Source organism: Schistocerca gregaria, chromosome 3 (genome assembly GCF_023897955.1).
Source record: "Schistocerca gregaria isolate iqSchGreg1 chromosome 3, iqSchGreg1.2, whole genome shotgun sequence".
NCBI lineage: Eukaryota > Metazoa > Arthropoda > Insecta > Orthoptera > Acrididae > Schistocerca > Schistocerca gregaria.
Window position 1 is genome coordinate 249634595 of NC_064922.1, and position 20731 is coordinate 249655325.

Genomic DNA, 20731 nt, shown 5'->3' on the forward strand with positions numbered 1-20731 from the left:
AGTGTTCACTAAACAATGTTCCCTGTCAAAGTCAGCCTTGGATGATGATATATAACCAAGAGGGCAAGAGCTGCTTTTCTATCTTCCGAGTAGGCTTCTGTCTGATGTCGTCCAGTCATTAATGGATTGCACTCTGCTGGCAATTGGCCAAAGTGAAGTAGATATCTTCACCCTCAACGCCACCCGTGGCACTGATGGAACTCACACAAGTTGCGAGTCTCTATTGCACTGGTACCAGCTCGCATTTTTGCGCCTGTTGTGCTTTTAGCCCAGTTGTGTCTTGTTTGGACGACACAGCAGTTAGCAAACCCAAAAATAAAGTTAATTTATGATTAATGCATATAATATATAGGGCTACTTCTCTTTAAAGGAAAACTATATGTAACACAATATGTTAGCTAGAAAATGTGCTACAGTAACTAAATCACAAACACTGATTCACTACTGATTTCTCATAGTTTACGCAAAGGACAATGGTAGTGTCTGAAAATTCTCAAAAATTCACATTTAATTGCATTGATGTACAGTGAAATTTAGAAGTGATATATCCTTTGGCTGAACTGTGAACCAAAAACACTGATTTGCTACGAAATAAATTACGTATCCAATACACTCGTGCTGGTAATTCATGAAAATGTAGTTTCATAAGTGTCCGAAAATTCTCAAACTAACCTATTTCTCACATAAATGTAAAATGAAATTAGAGAACATTTTTTTGAATGTGGTTAGGCCTACTATTCTCAAAAATTTTAAAAGAGTACAGTTTAGTTTAAGCCTATAATTGACGATAACAGTACTAGTTTATCGCGGCATCCGCGAATGTTTGAAATTTCCCAATGTGTCACAATACAAATGGGTTTGATACAATCAATACAATTGTGTCCTCTTGGGTAAAATATTCCGGAGGTAAAATAGTCCCCCATTCGGATCTCCGGGCGGGGACTACTCAGGAGGACGTCGTTATCAGGAGAAAGAAAACTGGCATTCTACGGATCGGAGCGTGGAATGTCAGATCCCTTAATCGGGCAGGTAGGTTAGAAAATTTAAAAAGAGAAATGGATAGGTTAAAGTTAGATATAGTGGGAATTAGTGAAGTTCGGTGGCAGGAGGAACAAGATTTTTGGTCAGGTGGATACAGGGTTATAAATACAAAATCAAATAGGGGTAATGCAGGAGTATGTTTAATAATGAATAAAAAAAATAGGAGTGCGGGTAAGCTACTGCAAACAGCATAGTGAACGCATTATTGTGGCCAAGATAGACACAAAGCCCATGCCTACTACAGTAGTACAAGTTTATATGCCAACTAGCTCTGCAGATGATGAAGAAATTGATGAAATGTATGATGAGATAAAAGAAATTATTCAGGTAGTGAAGGGAGATGAAAATTTAATAGTAATGGGTGACTGGAATTCGTCAGTAGGAAAAGGGAGAGAAGGAAACATAGTAGGTGATTATGGATTGGGGCTAAGAAATGAAAGAGGAAGCCGTCTGGTAGAATTTTGCACAGAGCATAACTTAATAATAGCTAACACTTGGTTCAAGAATCATAAAAGAAAGTTGTATACATGGAAGAATCCTGGAGATACTAAAAGGTATCAGATAAATTATATAATGGTAAGACAGAGATTTAGGAATCAGGTTTTAAACTGTAGGACATTTTCAGGGGCAGATGCGGACTCTGACCTGTAGGTTAAAACTGAAGAAACTGCAAAAAGGAGGGAATTTAAGGAGATGGGACCTGGATAAACTGAAAGAACCATAGGTTTTACAGAGTTTCAAGGAGAGCATAAGGGAACAATTGACAGGAATGGGGGAAAGAAATGCAGTAGAAGAAGAATGGGTAGCTTTGAGGGATGAAATAGTGAAGGCAGCAGAGGATCAAGTAGGTAAAAAGACGAGGGCTAGTAGAAATCCTTGGGTAACAGAACAGATACTGAAATTAACTGATGAAACGAGAAAATACAAAAATGCAGTAAATGAAGCAGGCAAAAAGGAATACAAACTTCTCGAAACTGAGATCGACAGGAAGTGCAAAATGCCTAAGCAGGGGTGGCTAGAGGACAAGTGTAAGGATGTAGAGGTTTATCTCATGAGGAGTAAGATAGATACTGTCTACAGGAATATTAAAGAGACCTTTGGAGAGAAGAGAACCATGTGTATGAATATCAAGAGCTCAGATGGCAACCCAGTTCTAAGCAAAGAAGGTAAGGCAGAAAGGTGGAAGGAGTATATAAAGGGTCTATACAAGGGCGATGTACTTAAGGACAATATTATGGAAATGGAAGAGGATGTAGATGAGGACGAAATGGGAGATGAGATACTGCGTGAAGAGTTTGACAGAGCACTGAAAGACCTGAGTCGAAACAAGGCCCCCGGAGTAGACAACATTCCATTAGAACTACTGACGGCCTTGGGAGAGCCAGTCCTGACAAAACTCTACCAGCTGGTGAGCAAGATGTATGAGACAGGCGAAATACCCTCAGACTTCAAGAAGAATATAATGATTCCAATCCCAAAGAAAGCAGGTGCTGACAGATGTGAAAATTACCGAACTATCAGCTTAATAAGTCACAGCTGCAAAATACTAACGAGAATACTTTACAGACGAATGGAAAAACTGGTAGATGCGGAACTCGGGGAGGATCAGTTTGGATTTCGTAGAAATGTTGGAACACGTGAGGCAATACTGACCTTACGACTTAGAAGAAAGATTAAGAAAAGGCAAACCTACGTTCCTAGCATTTGTAGACTTAGAGAAAGCTTTTGACAATGTTGACTGGAATGCTCTCTGTCAAATTCTGAAGGTGGCAGGGCTAAAATACAGGGATCGAAAGGCTATTTACAATTTGTACAGAAACCAGATGGCAGTTATAAGAGTCGAGGGGCATGAAAGGGAAGCAGTGGTTGGGAAAGAAGAGAGACAGGGTTGTAGCCTCTCCCCGATGTTATTCAGTCTGTATATTGAGCAAGCAGTAAGGGAAACAAAAGAAAAATTTGGAGTAGGTATTAAAATTCATGGAGAAGAAGTAAAAACTTTGAGCTTCGCCGATGACATTGTAATTCTGTCAGAGACGGCAAATGACTTGGAAGAGCAGTTGAACGGAATGGACAGTGTCTTGAAAGGAGGATATAAGATGGACATCAACAAAAGCAAATCGAGGATAATGGAATGTAGTCAAATTAAATCGGGTGATGCTGAGGTAATTAGACTAGGAAATGAGACACTTAAGAGTAGTAAAGGAGTTTTGCTATTTAGGAAGTAAAATAACTGATGATGGTCAAAGTAGAGAGGATATAAAATGTAGACTGGCAATGGCAAGGAAAGCGTTTCTGAAGAAGAGAAATTTGTTAACATTGAATATAGATTTATGTATCAGGAAGTCGTTTCTGAAAGTATTTGTGTGGAGTGTAGCCATGTATGGAAGTGAAACATGGAAGATAACTAGTTTAGACAAGAAGAGAATAGAAGCTTTCGAAATGTGGTGCTGCAGAAGAATGCTGAAGATAAGCTGGATAGATCATGTAACTAATGAGGAGGTATTGAATAGGATTGGGGAGAAGAGAAGTTTGTGGCACAACTTGACTAGAAGAAGGGATCGGTTGGTAGGACATGTTTTGAGGAATCAAGGGATCACAAATTTAGCATTGGAGGGCAGCCTGGAGGGTAAAAATCGTAGAGGGAGACCAAGAGATAAATACACTAAGCAGATACAGAAGGATGTAGGTTGCAGAAGGTACTGGGAGATGAAGAGGCTTGCACAGGATAGAGTAGCATGGAGAGCTGCATCAAACCAGTCTCAGGACTGAAGAGAACAACACAATCAATGAAAGAGCAACATGAACACTAAAATATGTGACTTTAGAACTTTTAAATTCACACACGATCTTATACACACAATCTTCAACAAGGGAAAATTCCTGGTTCAGATTTTATACATAAACAAACACACCAAAGAAGAAGACTGCAGCGTAAGTCTATCTCAATCAGCAAACAACTGCGTGTCTGCCAGATCACTTATCGATATAGAAAATAATAGTGGTCCTATCACATGTCGCTGGCCATTCTCGATGATACCCTTATCTTTGATGAATACTCACCATTGAGGACAACGTATTGAGTTCTATTAATTATGAGGTCTTTGAGTCACTCACCTATTTAGGAAATATTCTGTATGCTTGTACCTTTGCTAACAGTCTTCAGTGTCGTACCATGTCAAATGGAAATCTAGAAATATGGAAACTGCCCATTGCTCTTCATCCATTGTTGTTGTTGTGGTCTTCAGTCCTGAGACTGGTTTGATGCAGCTTTCCATGCTAATCTATTTTGCGCAAGCTTCTTCATCTCCCAGTACCTACTGCAACCTACATCCTTCTGAATCTGCTTAGTGTATTTATCTCTTGGTCTCCCTCTACGATTTTTACCCTCCACGCTACCCTCCAATACTAAATTGGTGATCCCTTGATGCCTCAGAACATGTCCTACTAACTGATCCCTTCTTCTGGTCAAGTTGTGCCACAAACTTCTCTTCTCCCCAATCCTATTCAATACTTCCTCATTAGTTATGTGATCTACCCATCTAATCTTCAGCATTCTTCTGTAGCACCATATTTCGAAAGCTTCTATTCTCTTCTTGTCCAAGCTGTTTATCGTCCATGTTTCACTACCATACATGGCTACATTCAATACATATACTTTCAGAAATGACTTTCTGACTCTTAAATCTATAGTCGATGTTAACAAATTTTTCTTCTTCAGAAACGCTTTCCTTGCCATTGCCAGTCTACATTTTATATCCCCTCTACTTCAACCATAATCAGTTATTTTGTTCCCCAAATAGCAAAACTCCTTTAGTACTTTAAGTGTCTCGTTTCCTAATCTAATTCCCTCAGCATCACCCGATTTAATTCGACTACATTCCATTATCCTCGTTTTGCTTTTGTTTATGTTCATCTTATATCCTCCTTTCAAGACACTGTCCATTCCTTTCAACTGCTCTTCCAAGTCCTTTGCTGTCTCTGAGAGAATTACAATATCATCGGCGAACCTCAAAGTTTTTATTTCTTCTCCATGAATTTTAATACCTACTCCGAATTTTTATTTTGTTTCTTTTAAAGCTTGCTCAATATCCAGATGAATAACATCGGGGAGAGGCTACAACCCTGTCTTACTCTCTTCCCAACCACTGCTTCCCTTTCATGTCCCTCCACTCTTATAACTGCCATCTGGTTTCTGTACAAATTGTAAATAGCCTTTCGCTCCCTGTACTTAACCCCTGCCATGTTTAGAATTTGAAAGAGAGTATTCCAGTCAACTCTTCATCCATAGTGTGTATATATCATGTGAGAAAATGATATGCTGAGTTTCATACGAGTGGTTGTTTCATGAATAAGCTTTTTGGTGTCTAGGAAATTTATTATATTCAGACTGAGAATATGTTCTAGAATTCTGCAGCAAACCATTGTTAAGGACTTTGGTTTTGCGAGTCTGTTCTTTTACCCTTCTTGAATACACTGAAGAGTCAAAAAAAAAAAAAAAAAAAAAAAAAAAAAAGTACAAAACTGGTATACCTGCGTAATATCATGTAGACCCCACACGTGCACGCAGAAGTGCCGCAACGTGGCATGGCACGGACTTGACAAATATTTGATGTTGTACTGGAGCTGATTGACACCATGAATGCTGCAGAGCGAGGGGTGGAGATCCCTTCTGAACAGTACATTGCAAGGCATTCCTGATATGCTCAATAATATTCATGTCTGGTGAGTTTGGTGAACAGCGGAAGTGTTTAAACTCAGAAGAATTTTCTTGGAGCCAGTCTGTAGCAATTATGGATGTGTGAGGGGTTGCATTGTCTTGCTGGAATTACCCAAGCCCATCAAAATGCACAGTGGACATGAATGGATTCAGGTGATCAGACAGGATGCTTACATACATGTCACCTGTCAGTGTCATATCTAGCTGTATCAAGGGTCACATATCACTCCAACTGCACATGCCTCACACCATTACAGAGCCTCCACCAGCTTGAACAGTCCCCTATTGACATGATTCTCTTCAGTCATCATTGGTTCAGTTCTTGCAGCATCTTTTTCTGGCTGCAGCCATGTCGGACATGTGATGTTTTACTGGATTCCTGATATTCACAGTAAACTCGTGAAGTGGCCATATGGTAAAATCCCCACTTTCTTGCTACCTTGGAGATGCTGTTTCATATCACTTGCGCGCCGACTATATCACCATGTCACTTAAACCTTGATAACCTGCCATTGCAGCACCAGTAATCGATCTAACAACTGTACCAGACACTTGTTATCTTGTGTAGGCATTGCCGACTGCAGTGCCGTATTCTGCCTGTATACATGTCTCTGCATTTGAACACACATGCCTATACTTGGTGTTACAGTGTACATAAGTTACATGCACTTTTTTTCCAATCCCTTGAGACTTTGTCCTGGGTGAGAGGTTTGCGATAAATGCAAGCTAAGTAAGGGGCCGAAGCTGTAGAGTACTGTTTATAAAACCAAATTGTCTCCATGTTTTAATTATTAGCATATTACGATTGAACGCAGAACACAGAATCATACCGACAATCCTTTCCACGAACAATACAAGACTGGAATAGAAGGGAGAACCGATAGATACTCAGGGTACCCTCCGCCACACACCGTCAGGTGGCTTGCGGAGTATGGATGTAGATGTAGAACTTGACTACACCACCATTTGTGAGCTTTAAGAGTTGGCAATTGGCTCACTAATGGTGTCTTTCTAATCTTAAATAACACCATGCTCTTACATGACCATTCTGTACCATAACTTTATTTTCATTCATTCGCTGTTGATTTTCTATTTTCTCTATCCTTTTCTCAATCAGTTTCTTCTACTTTTTGAAAATATATTCTTTTTATTCATTTTCTTTTTGCTCCAAATGCCTATTTTTGCTCTCACTTTTTATTTTCCAAACTTAATTGTTTCTTAATCTTTCACTTCTTTTACATCTTGTGAGAACCATGTGGGGTGGCAGGAAAAACGGGACTATTGATCATGGCAGTACAGGTTTATCAAATTAAACAGGGATATTGCAGGAGTAGGCCTAATAATGAATAAGAAAGTAGGAATGCAAGTAAGTTACTTTGAACAACACAATTTACAGATTATTGTAGCCAAATAGACATGAAGCCAACACTCACTAAAGTATTTTATGTTTATAAACTAACTAGCTCTGCAGATGATGAAGAAATTGAAATAATGCTTGCTGAGATAAAGGAAATTATTTATATAGTTTAGGGTGACAACAATTTAATTGTGTTGGGTGACTGGAATGTGCTAGTAGGAAAATCAAGGGAACTAAAAACAATAGCAGGACATTGATTGGGAGAAAGGAGTGAAACAGGAGGTCATTTGGCAGAACATTGTACAGAGAATAATTTAATCATAGCTAACACCTGGTTCAAATGGCTCTGAGCACTATGGGACTTAACATCTTAGGTCATCAGTCCCTTAGAACTACTTAAATCTAACTAACCTAAGGACATCACACACACATCCATGCCCAAGACAGGATTCGAACCTGCAACCGTAGTGGTCGCGCGGTTCCAGACTGAAGCACCTAGAACTGCTCGGCCACACTGGCCGGCTAACACCTGGTTTAAGAATCATGAAAGAAGGTTTTATGTGGGAAAGAGACCTGGGTATACTGGAAGGTCATAGATTGGGTTAAAATAACAGTCTAGATCACAAAAATATCTTAATAATGAGCATCTTCAGAAAATGAGGACTATCTGCTGCTGGTGGCTTCTTGGATGTTCACATGGCAACATGGTTGTAAACTGCTATGATTGTGTTGCCACTTAAGTATCTGAAGAGCTGTCAGCAGCAGCCAGATGGTGGTCATTTTTTGAAGATGGCTTCTACATGAAATCAAAACAGGTCATTAATAAAATATTATTGCATTCTAGACTGTTGTTTTAACCCATTTGTATCACCAGATCACTGTTACCCCTCTGAACTGTGTTGACCAAATTTATGAGGTTCCACATTGATTACATAATGGTAGGACAGAAAATTTCAGACCAGGATTTAAATTGTCAGACATTTCCTGGGGCATATGTGAAATCTGACCATAATTTATTGGTTATCTACAGATTGAGACTAATGATGGCCTCTCTCTCACTAATGAGTATGATTGTGTTCTTCAGAACTCAGTTTCTATGGGATCCTAAGTGACTGTAGTAACCAATCCTGGAGATACAGATTTTTCCACATTGTTGATGCACATTTGTTCTGCTGGATGCATAGTGTTACATATCTTCAGGAACTCCCATTGTTTCCTAGAATTACGCTTGTTAGTTTCTGCTTTCTGCCTCAGTTGTTTCAAGCACTGAATTCCTTCCCAAACATTACAATGCCATGCTGAATGATTAAGTGTAGTGGTTTTCCAGTTATCAGTTTCAGTTTGACATCTTTTCATGTTGTCCTTTAATACATCTTTGTACCATTTTTGTGATCTTCTTAGTTTTCATGGAGCATTCTTTAGCAGGGAATACATTATTTGTTTTGGTACACAGGATTTAGAGGCACAAACTAAGTTGCCTATCCAGTGGAGTTGATGCTCGATGATGATGTCTTCAATGCAAGTAGTGTTCGCTTCTTCCAGAATACTAATGTTAGTGCACTTAGTGTCCTTCTCAGCAGCATATATGGTATATTTCCTGAAATATATACTTTGGTTTTAATGTTGATGTTATGGGTATCAAAGATGTACATATACCTGAAGGTGACCAAAAGCTGTACTGGCACATTGGGGGTGGTGTTTGATTTTAGCAACAATATTTACATTTGCTTAAAGGTGGCTGCCAAGGTATGGAAAGTGTTCTATGTTTTGCAGGGCTTTGCCTTGGACTGTGATTGTTGGGCATACAGTGATAAGAGTTAGATTCAGGTTGATGTAGGACCTGCATCTTCTGAACATTAAGGCTTAGCATGATGCTCATGCATACTTCATCAGATGCATTTAGGATTTCTTGTAGATCTTCTTCAGTGTTGGCAAGAATTACATTATTATCTGCATATGGAAGTTCAGTGATGGTTGTAGTAGATACTTTAGACCTGGTTCATAGTCTACTGAGATTGGACAAATTAAGACCAAGCAATAAGACTAAAGGAATTGCTAAAAGATAGTAAATTAAGTAGATGGGACTTGGATGAATTGAAAGAAGCAAAGGTTGTGGAGACTTTCAGAGGGGTCATTAAGCAATGTAAGAAGAAACAGGGGAAATGAATACAATAGAAAGTGAATGAGTATTTAGAGACGAGATAGGTAAAAAAAAAAAAAGTCTGTTGATAACAGAATGAAATTTGATTTAATTGATAGAAGGAAAAAAATATAAAAATGCAGCAAATAAATCAGATGAAGTGAAAGTGAATGTAGATGTCTAAACAATGTTAGAAGAACAGGGGAAAGTAATACAATAGAAGGTGGATGGATAGTTAGAAAGACAAAGTAGGAAAGACAGCAGAGGATTATGTAAGTCAAAAGACAAAGCCTAGTAGAAGTCACTCTGTTACACAGAGAAACTGAATTCAGCTGACAGGAGGAGAACGTATAAAAATGCCGCAAATGAAGCAGGTGAAAGTGAAGACAGATGTCTAAAAATGTGATTGACAGAAAGTGCAAACTGCTTAAACAGAAATGACTAGACAGTAAATGCAAGGATGTAGAAGCATTCATAGCTACAGGAAACAGATGACACCTGTAGAGAAATTTGAGACATATTTGGAGAAAAGAAAAGCAACTGTATGAACATCGAGAGCCAAGATAGCAAGTCACTAATCAGCAAAGAAGGGAAGGCTGAAAGTGGAAAGGAATATAGAGAGTCCGTCACTGCACTATAAGGCACTGCTGGCCGCACATCAGTGTGCTTGTGGCCAGGTGCAGATTGGGTAGACTAACTACAAGGTGGCCCTATTGTACACTTTCTGTGCATATACTAGCCACTTGGCCATGCCTGTCCACTGCTGTGTGCTGTAGTGTGATCACTTACACTACAGTCTGGACACCTCAAGTCATTCATATCAGCTATTTGCCCACCCTGCCCGTGGGTGCTCACTGCCTGCTGGTGGTCATGTGAGCTGCTACAGCATTATGTAGAGAGTCCATATTAGGGAAACAAACTTGACAATGTTATAGAAAAAGAAGAAGAAATAAGTGGAGATGAGGTATGAGATAATACTACTGCAAGAAGAATTTGACAGAGCACTGACAGACCTAAGTGGAAACAAGTCCCTGGGAGCAGACAGCATTCCCTCACAATTATGTAACTCTTAGGTGAGACAGCAGTTACAAAACTATTCCACCTAGTGTACTTGATGTATGAGATAGGCAAGATACATTACAGCTCCCCCCCTCCCCCCTCTCCTCCCCCCTCCCCCCTTCCCAGGTTTTGTGTGTCTCGATGACTGAGATCATTAACACATGCTTCTGCAGAGGTGCTCCACCTGGTGACAAGCCAGTTCAAATCGTGATGGTGGAAATAATTTTCACTGGTAGTACTTGGCCAGCAAGGGGAAGAGAGGTTGTGGTGTAGAATACCTGATCACTAGATTTTCTGCTAATGTCCTGGTTTAAATACCAAACCTCTCTACAGTGTCTCATGAAGTGAGGGCATGTGACACTGTTGACAGTGATCTGTCTGTTGGATGGGGATGTTAAACTTGGTGGCCTCCATAGTGCTATTCGCAAGGAGTAGGCTATGAGCCGGCACTGTGTTTCATCCTCTCCCTTCTTTCATTGAAGAATGTAATAATTCCAGTTCCAAAGCAGCCAGTTGCTTGCAGGTGTGAATACTATTAAATCATCACATTAATAAATTATGATTGCAAAGTAGTGACATGAAACAGTAAAGGACTTGAAAGAGCGGTTGAACATAATGGAGAGCCTCTGGAAAATAGCCTATAAGATGATATCAACAAAAGTAAAGCAAAGGCAATGGAATGCACTCAGATTAAATCAGCCAATGCTGAAGGAATTAAATTAGAAAAATGGGACACAATAGGTAGTAGATGAATTCTAACATTTCAGCAGGAAAATAACTGACAGTGCTGAAGTACACTGGGTGTGAAATGCAGACTGGCTATAGTGAGAAAAACGTTTCTGAAAAAGAGGAATTTGTTAACATTGAATATAAATGTAGATGTTAGGAAGTCTTTTCTGAAGGTGTTTGTCTGGAGTGTGATCTTATATGGAACAGACACATGGGCAACAAACAGTTCATACAGGAAGAGAATAGAAATTTTAGAAATGTAGTTCTATAAAATAATGTTGAAACTTGGATGGGAAGATCAAATACAAATGAGGATCCACACAACTGAATCAAGGAAAAAAGAAATTTATGACAATGTGACTAAAATAAGGGATCAGTTGATAGGACACATCATGAGGCATAAAGGAATTTTGAATTTGGAAGTGGGAGGAAGTATGGAAGTTAAAAATTGTTGGAGAGGTCAAGGCCCCGCGTTAAGCAGGTTCAAACGGTGTAGCATGGAAACTGCATCAGACCAGTCTGCAGATGGAAGACCAGAACAAAAATGACATATTGTGACTATTTTAATTTAGCCTTCATTTTGTCAAATAGTTGGAACCCATTATTAGTTCTTTGGGTCTTGAATTAATACAGTTACTTTATTGTTTTGTCTAATTACAGTCCCGCATCTTTGATGTCCCCTGATTTGAAACTGAGACTAACATTGTCTCCAACAACTGTACACTGTAACCTTTTTCTGCTCCCAATTCCTTCTAGTAACTTGACCTTTAAACTCCATCTTAAATCTTGTTATTACCAGACTTTTTTTCAACTCTCTTGACAAATTATCTTACTCCCTGTTTATTTTTGTTGTTATTGTACAATTTAAAATGAATTTAAGTTTATAACAAGCTTAGTGTGAAGCTTGTTTAAAATTTTTGTGTCTTTAACTATTTCTGCTAAGTTTACAAAGTTTTGTGTAACCTTTTTTTCAAGATTGTGGACATTCTAACACTAATACTCAATCACATACACTGCCTAAATGGATTGTTAGTTAATAACATAGGTATGTCAGAAGGAACTGCAGCAGCCACTCAATGTTTTGCACTTTGGGTGTCGTTTCCTTAACCATTGTACTCAAAATATTTGCAGTATTCTGGTGCTTCATGTTTCACATGACTACCAACAGAAAAGCAAAACATAAGCCGCAAAACTCAGAATTTCAAATCTGAGTTGAGAGATATTCATCTTGTGGTTGAAGCTCACTTTATGCCATATTTACTTTCAAATATGTACTTAACTGAAATATGGTTCCGTCTTGAGCAAACAGAAATTATTCTTTTTAACAAAAGCCTTATGTATGACACAATCCTCATATTCTGTTCATTGTGTTCTCTCTTATTTAATATTTAAATCTATATAGCATGAAAAACCTTTCCTAAAACATGAATTCAGTGAACTGTGTATGCTGTGACTTAGCCTAGATTTTCTTGTAGAATCTGAAATTAAAATATGAAATAACTATTCCAGATCACTGGTTGAACAGTCAATAACAGAAACAGCCAAATACTACAACAGCTTTGAAGTTTACATCCAGACATTAATATCTCAGGCATTGGATTCAAATTTCCTGACTGAAGTTCTGCGGGAACATGGTAAGTTTTACTGTGAATCAGTAGTGACATTAAATTGAAAGATATAATTATGATTGTCATGATGCACAAGTACAGTTTTATATATTCATTATCTCCTCTGCAGCTTTGTGATATGTCAAACAATTGAAAACCAGGTTGGAATATCAACAATATCAGAAAAATGTTAGATTGCTACTGACCACAAAGATGACACATTGAGTTGCAGACAGGCACAGCACATTTAGCTTTCAGCCAAAGCCTTCTTCAGAAAAGAAAATGTGTACATACATTCACTCAAGCAAAGATACCACACACATGCATAACCATTATCTCTGGCTGCTCAGATGAGAATGCAGCTGTCACACTGGACAAAAGCAGCAGATTATAGTCATGTGTACATGAGGTGCGCTTGCCTGTGTGAATGTGTATGTGTTTGCTTTTCTGAAGAAGGCTTTGGATAAAAGCTTTGTGAGATATATTTTATTGGACTGCCATAACTATGTGCTCTTACACATTATTTTAATTTGGTATAGGACAAAACTGGGGAAGAAATACAATGCGCATGATTGACCTTGTACTGGAAAACAACAGATTTTCTCTATGTATTGGAACTGTCACTAAGGCCTTGAAATGATATTTTTTAGTACTCTGAACACCACTGAGATGTTTTCTGTACCCGACCCCATTTCAAAGCATCTGAGGATCTTACTCCACAGGATAAAGGTCCTGTTGATACCCCTAGCCTTATGTTGTCAAGTTGACCATGGAACTACACTCTGCTCACAATGAAAATACAAACACAACTGATTCAAAGCTTAATACACTGCTTACTATTATCTTTGATCACATGTCCGACTTAAGCAGGGAGCATTCTTTCGCCATGCAGACTGCGCAGTTCAAATCTTGATGCCCATTTTAGATTGCTCACTTTTTCTCGTTTCACTTTCTGTTTTCTCGGTTGTACTTAACTTTTGGACAGTAGTAGCATCTTGTAAGGGCATTTTTGCCTTTGAATATTGAGCAATTCTTAGGGTTTAACATGCACTGAGCTTATTGACATCAGCATTTCTTTATCAGATGGAAAGATGCTGTTTTGTTTTTGCGTATACCAATGTAAGGTAAATGGTCTTGTCTCCAATCTTTAATTTTTTTCTAGTAAGCTTTTAGGTTCAATTAGTCTGTGTACTTTGTTTTATTTCCTGATTTAAGAGTCGTAGTTAGACTCATATTTTGTGTATTGTGAGTTACTCATTTAAAAAAATATATGAAAACAGCCACCCAAAGGAAAATCATTCACATATATCTGACCTATTTGTTAATTTATATTCTTGTAAGATCCCTTTTGAACTGTAATTACTGATGAATATAATTTTCCATAAAGTTCATATTAATATACAGTGATGAAAATTATATTGCCTGAAACTTCTGTAAAATATGAGTAGCTTCCAGAAAGTATTCTGTGAAGGAACTATATTGTGTGATTGTAGCATAGAGTGCTGTGAGAAGTATAGCATACATACGTAATTGTTCCACACTGATATTTGTACTAACTAAAGCTGTCATTAACCTAAAGATGTATTTGTCTGTCAAGGTGCTCTTTGAAATGACCATCCAGGTATAAGAGGTTTTAAAGTGTAAGATGAACCCTAAACAACACTGCAGCTTGGCATTTTTCGTAGGGCAGATCATTCCAAGAGGTGGGGGTGATGTGGTATGACTGACTGAGGATTGAATCACAAACATTTTGATTTGGAACCTGATACTTATCAATTAGCAGCCAGCTCACATTGTTCAGTAATTTAAAGTCATAAATGGTATTCTGATTGGTAGGGACACCAAGAGTGGCAAAACCAATACTGGAAAACTTTTAAAATTTTATTTTTGTGGGTATGCGCAGCCTCGATGTGTTTTGAGGATGAAAATATGCTCCAAGTGGGCTTAATCTGTTTATTATCTATGTAACTAGCAGTTTTAACGATGGATCATTTTCAAGCAAAATAGTGAAATCGGTTTATACATTAATTGTCTGCAAGTTCTCGCATTATTTATAGTTCATAAACAAAGTTACTTACATTTTTTAAGCTTCAGTTAACTTCACATTTTACTACATCACTGCTACATGTAGACAGGTATACATTGAATGTCTGTGCATATGTGGTACAAAAACAATACAATAGTGCACATGATTAGGTACAGTAGACAACAAATATAGAAAACTAACATATTGTGGTATAGGCACAGCTGTTATGGTATGACCAAAGTTATTTAGACCATGTCTGTAGGTGGTCAATAACATTAAGTAAGCTACTGGTGCAATACTCACTGGCATATTGTGTTTGTTGTTCTCACATGTGCTGTCTTATTAAAAGTAGAAGATCGAAACTCATACATCATATGTCATGCCATATGTACTCCTTGAATTTATAGAACAAAGTAATAACTACAAAAGATTATGTTGGGCTTCTTAATGAGGCATGCCAATCACTTCATAGTATTGGCCATCACTGGCCCCTATTTTCTCCCATCTTTTGGGCAACATATGAACCCTCGAGTAAAAGAACTGTGTGTCTTTTGAGGATATACATGAATCAATCCCATGTTGCTTTTGTTCATATGACCAGAGGTGCCGATGAGCCAGGTGATGTGCCACTGATTGAAAAAAGTGGTACTAGGGAGGAGCAAAGTCTGGAGAATATGGTGGGTGGGGTAGAACCTCCCATTTTGTTCCCAGTGCATTTTGATGGGCTGTATGTCATAGGGTTGAGCACTGTCATGCTGAAAAATCACCTTTTCATGTCTATCACTGTATTGTGGCCATTTGTCTTTCAATGCGTGGTTCAAACGCATCATTTACTTTCGATAAGAAGGTCCTGTGATCATTTCCGTTGGTTTCAGCAGCTTCAAACGCCTTCTCTCTTCCATCGCCATGCCAGCCTTCAACGTCAGATTACTGTTCTTGAAGCATTGACATCATTCTCTGTACATTCTTTCACTAATAGGTGCCGCACTATAGGTGTTACCCAGTATTTTATGAGCCTCAGTTCTTCATGTTAAAACAGAAGATTAAAATTTCCCACAAATGACAAGACCTGGGCTCATAGGTTGACATATTCAATTGGGAATGACTTTACGATGCAATCACAATTCAACTAATGTGTCGAAGGCATTATGTTTACAAATGCATAACCTTGTTGTATCAAACAATGGAAAATCCAGGATGGAATGTAACAATACCAGAGAAGGAAAGTTGCTACTCACCATATAGCGGAGATGCTGAGCCGCGATAGGCACAATAAAAAGATTCACACAATTAAGGCTTTCGGCCATTAAGGCCTTTGTCAGCAGCAGGCGCGCACACACACACACACACACACACACACACACACACACACACACACACACACACACACACAGTCTCCTCTAGTACTGTAACCTTGTTGTATGTCACTTGTGCCCTGCCACCTGCACCACCATTTAGCACTACTGTCATCTATTGCTAAATAGTAGAAGAAATATATTGCAGTAAAGATGTTGGAACCTACAGGTGTGATGTGAAGGAGACTGAGCCTGTTTTGGATTTTCTGTATGGTCTCTCTAAATTCCTGTACAACTTGATGTGGTATAGATATAGTAGCTACAGTTTTGAGGACAATAGCCTGATTTAAAACTCACAATTTTTAAGTTTTATAGTACTAGCAAAATCACAGTTCGTACATCATAATGTTATGGTACACGTAGAGTTGAAACATTTGTTGTCATGCTAGAAAACTAAAAATATGCCAGCCTTCTTCATGGACAGCTCAATGCAGTCTCGAAGTTGGAGCTATAGTTTTGAGCAAAATGCCTCATTCAGATCTCATACTTTTTAAATCTTACAGTGCTAGTGGATTCACAGCTCATACACCATGTGTCTCCTTGCTTATTTAATTGTAACATTCATTGTCATGTTAAGACCTCTAAAAACATGACAGACTTGTTCCTGAAGCATATTTGCCAGTCTATAAACTGACTCTTTGTTAGTGACTTATTAACCGGGCAAACAGAATACTTTAAATTGTATTGTTTTTGTGCCACATACACACAGAAATACAATGTATACTTGTCCACATGTCTCGGTAATGTAGAAAAATAGGAAATGAAGTGGTGAAGCTTAAAATATGTAACTTGGGATACGAAATATATTTAGATGCGAAATCTTGTTGACAGTTAACGTATAAACCAGTGTCACCATTGTACGAATGTATCACAGGTGCATAAAAATGACTGACTGTCAAAATTGGCTAATTGCACAGTTAATAAGCAGATTACATTCCAATCGGACCATGTTTTCATTTTCACAGTATTGGAAAAAAAAGAGTATTACTAAGTATTTCGTTAGATCATTGAAACTTAAACACTATGAATGTTACAGATGTTTGACTTGCATTTAAACAATGTAAGTCCAGTTGCACATGTCTGCTTATAATGAATAATCACTTTTGAGAATATTCAAAATATTAATAAATAATTTTCACAGGAAATCTTCTTATATTTGGTCAACTTGCTATGTACCATTATAGTTTCTTGACTTATTTTCCATTTCTATTCACAATACTGGTTACAAACAGTCCAGTTAAGAGAAAGATTACATACCCAAAATCAAGAGACAAGTTGAGTTTCTGATTGAGCCAGTTTGAATATGGTTTCATATAATTTCCATATTTGGCTTCAGCTACAAGTCAGTATGACTTTTGTCATAACCGTAGATGATTTCTTACCCTGTGATCATTAAAAATAAGGAAGTCTTCTGTCTGCAAATAGAACAGAAGACTTTAAGCAAACAAAATCTAATAATTAATGTTAAAAACTTCCGCTTTTTGCAGTCATGATTCTGCATTTATGTAGTACATCTATATCTACATAGATACATATTTTGCAAGTTGCCATATGGTGCTTGGTGGAGGATAGCTTGTACCACTACTAGTCATTTCCTTTCCTTTTCCAGTCACAAATAGAGTAAGGGAGAAACAGCTGTACAAATGCCTCTGTACAAGCCCTAATTTTCATCACCTTATCTTCGTGGTCCTTAGCATGCAATGTATGTTGGTAGCAGTAGAATCATTCTGCAATCAGATTATATGCCAGTTCTCTAAATTTTCTTAACCGTCTTTCACAAAAAGAACATCATGTTTCCTTCAGGGAATCCCATTTGAGTTCATGAAACATCTCTATAATACTTGGGTGTTGATCGGACCTACCAGTAACAAATGTAGCAGCCAGCCCTTAAATTGCTTTGATGTCTTCTTTTAATCCTACCCAGTAAGGGAACATTACTGAAGAATAGTTTGTGTTAGTGTTCTGTATGTGGACTCCTTTAGAGATGAACCATGCTTTCGTAAAATATTCCAAATAAAATATAGTTAACCATCCCCCATCTGTTTTTCATACTGTTTTGCAAAGTTATGTTTAGATGTTTAATTGACATGACTGTGTAACGCAGCATACTACTAATGCTGTATTTGAATGAAATGAGATTGTCTTTCTTACTCATCTGCAATAACTTGCATTTTTCTACATTTAGAGCAAGCTGCCATTCAACACACCAACTAGAAATTTTGCCTAAGTCATCTTGTATCATCCTACAGTCACTCAACAACACCACCTTCCCATTCTCCACAGCATCATCAGGAAACAGTCATATATCTACGTGTTTTCAATGTTATATTAAAAACAAAGATTCCAAGGCTTACCAAGCGGGAAAGCGCCGGTAGATAGGCACAATGAATAAAACACACACACAGAATTTCGAGCTTTCGCAACCGGCGGCTGCTTCGTCAGGAAAGAGGGAAGGAAAAGGATGTGGGTTTTAAGGGAGAGGGTAAGGAGTCATTCCAATCCCGGGAGCGGAAAGACTTACCTTAGGGGGAAAAAAGGATAGGTATATACTCGCACGCACACACACACACACACACACACACACACACACACACACACACACAAGCAGACATATTTAAAGGCAAAGAGTTTATGTGATACGTGCAGTGAATACATATGATACCAATATAATTCATCTTACTTTTATTCCATTCATAGATCATGACCAGTTAGGATGGCCACTTGTATGTCACATGACACACAATTTCTCTAGTATATGGTCATGCCCATACCAAGTGTGTATGTGGAATGATTAACCATATGCTTTCAGTCACTCTTGGTGAGAGAGTCTCAGAATTTTATGGGAAATCCTTTTCATGATTTCGACCATTCTGCTTGAACAGTGTCTCCTGTGGAGTTTTCATTTGAAGACCTCTATGTAGTGGTCAACATTACTTTATATCTGTGAGGAACTGCTTCCTTTCCTAATATATAATTCTTTTATAGTCATAAAACATTTTTGTTTTCTTTTAACTGTCCTTGCTTACAATTTAAATTTTTGTTTCTTTCAAGCCACTGATTCAACCTCATTTGGGATACGATTCAGTTATGGATATTATTGCTTCTTGAATGGGAGAAGTTCAACTGTAACGATGTTGATTTATATTGCGCAAACGCCACTCTTGAAGTTTCATAATGGATAATAAATATGGCATGTCAGTCACAATTCCATTACTTCCTAGTAGGATTCACTGTGATATTACTATTTTATATATGAACAACTTGGAAAAATCTGGAAGCCAAACTCCATCTAGTACAAATGAGTAAGAAATCAAGTCTACATTGGAGACAGTTTGGAACTACCATGCACTGAAAGGGGATATATAGTACAGCAGGGCAGCTTAACATTGTGTTTTGGTGGATGGGGCTCTTCATGTGGAAATGGAAGGGATTGTTACTGGTGCTCTCTGTTACTGCAGGATGTGATGTATTGAAAACGTGGTTTCACATGCATGGCCTTGTGCAGCTTTCGCTAATAGTACACTGTCACATGCTAACATCAATGGCATGCTTCTACTGGCGCATTCTGGGAGCAACCCTTGAACATTTGTGACATGCTTGGAATGCTGCACTACCTTAATGGCAGAGGCTAAATCTCCAATATTGACACTCACTTGAGTGTGTACCAACATGAACACAACAAGATATAATAACAATGGAAATAATGAATTATTGATAATATAATGTAAATGCCGGCAGACAGGCACATGAACAAAACACACAAACACACACACAGAATTACAAGCTTTCGCAACTGGCAGTTGCTTCGTCAGGAAAGAGGGAAGGAGAGGGAAAAATGAAAGGATGTGGGTTTTAAGGGAGAGGGTAAGGAGTCATTCCAATCCCGGGAGCGGAAAGACTTCCCTTAGGGGAAAAAAAGGACAGGTGTACACTCGCACACACACACACATATCCATCCGCACATACACAGACACAAGCAGACATATTTAAAGGCAAAGAGTTAAGGGCAGAGATGTCATTCGAGGCGGAAGTACAGAGGCAAAGAAGTTGTTGAAAGACAGGTGAGGTATGAGCGGCGGCAACTTGAAATTAGCGGAGGTTGAGGCCTGGCGGATATCGAGAAGAGAGGATATACTGAAGGGCGAGTTCCCATCTCCGGAGTTCGGATAGGTTGGTGTTGGTGGGAAGTATCCAGATAACTCGGACGGTGTAACACTGTGCCAAGATGTGCTGGCCGTGCATCAAGGCATGTTTAGCCACAGGGTGATCCTCATTACCAACAAACACTGTCTGTCTGTGTCCATTCATGCGAATGGACAGTTTGTTGCTGGTCATTCCCACATAGAAAGCATCACAGTGCAGGCAGGTCAGTTGGTAAATCACGTGGGTGCTTTCACATGTGGCTCTCCCTTTGATCGTGTACACCTTCCGGGTTACAGGACTGGAGTAGGTGGTGGTGGGAGGGTGCATAGGACAGGTTTTACACCGGGGGCGGTTGCAAGGGTAGGAGCCAGAGGGTAGGGGAGGTGGTTTGGGGATTTCATATTATCCCTATGAAATCCCCAAACCACCTCCCCTACCCTCTGGCTCCTACCCTTGCAACCGCCCCCGGTGTAAAACCTGTCCTATGCACCCTCCCACCACCACCTACTCCAGTCCTGTAACCCGGAAGGTGTACACGATCAAAGGGAGAGCCACAT

The 20731-nt window shown here is 38.7% G+C and overlaps 1 protein-coding gene across 1 annotated transcript in view; it reads left to right on the forward strand.

Annotated features, from left to right (window-relative positions):
• Nucleotides 1-20731, forward strand: part of LOC126353806 (uncharacterized) — a 155212-nt gene that overhangs the window by 98886 nt on the left and 35595 nt on the right. Inside the window, exon 7 of the mRNA XM_050002903.1 lies at nucleotides 12553-12677. Coding sequence (XP_049858860.1) covers nucleotides 12553-12677 — 125 coding nt within the window. The remainder of the gene's footprint in view (nucleotides 1-12552; nucleotides 12678-20731) is intronic.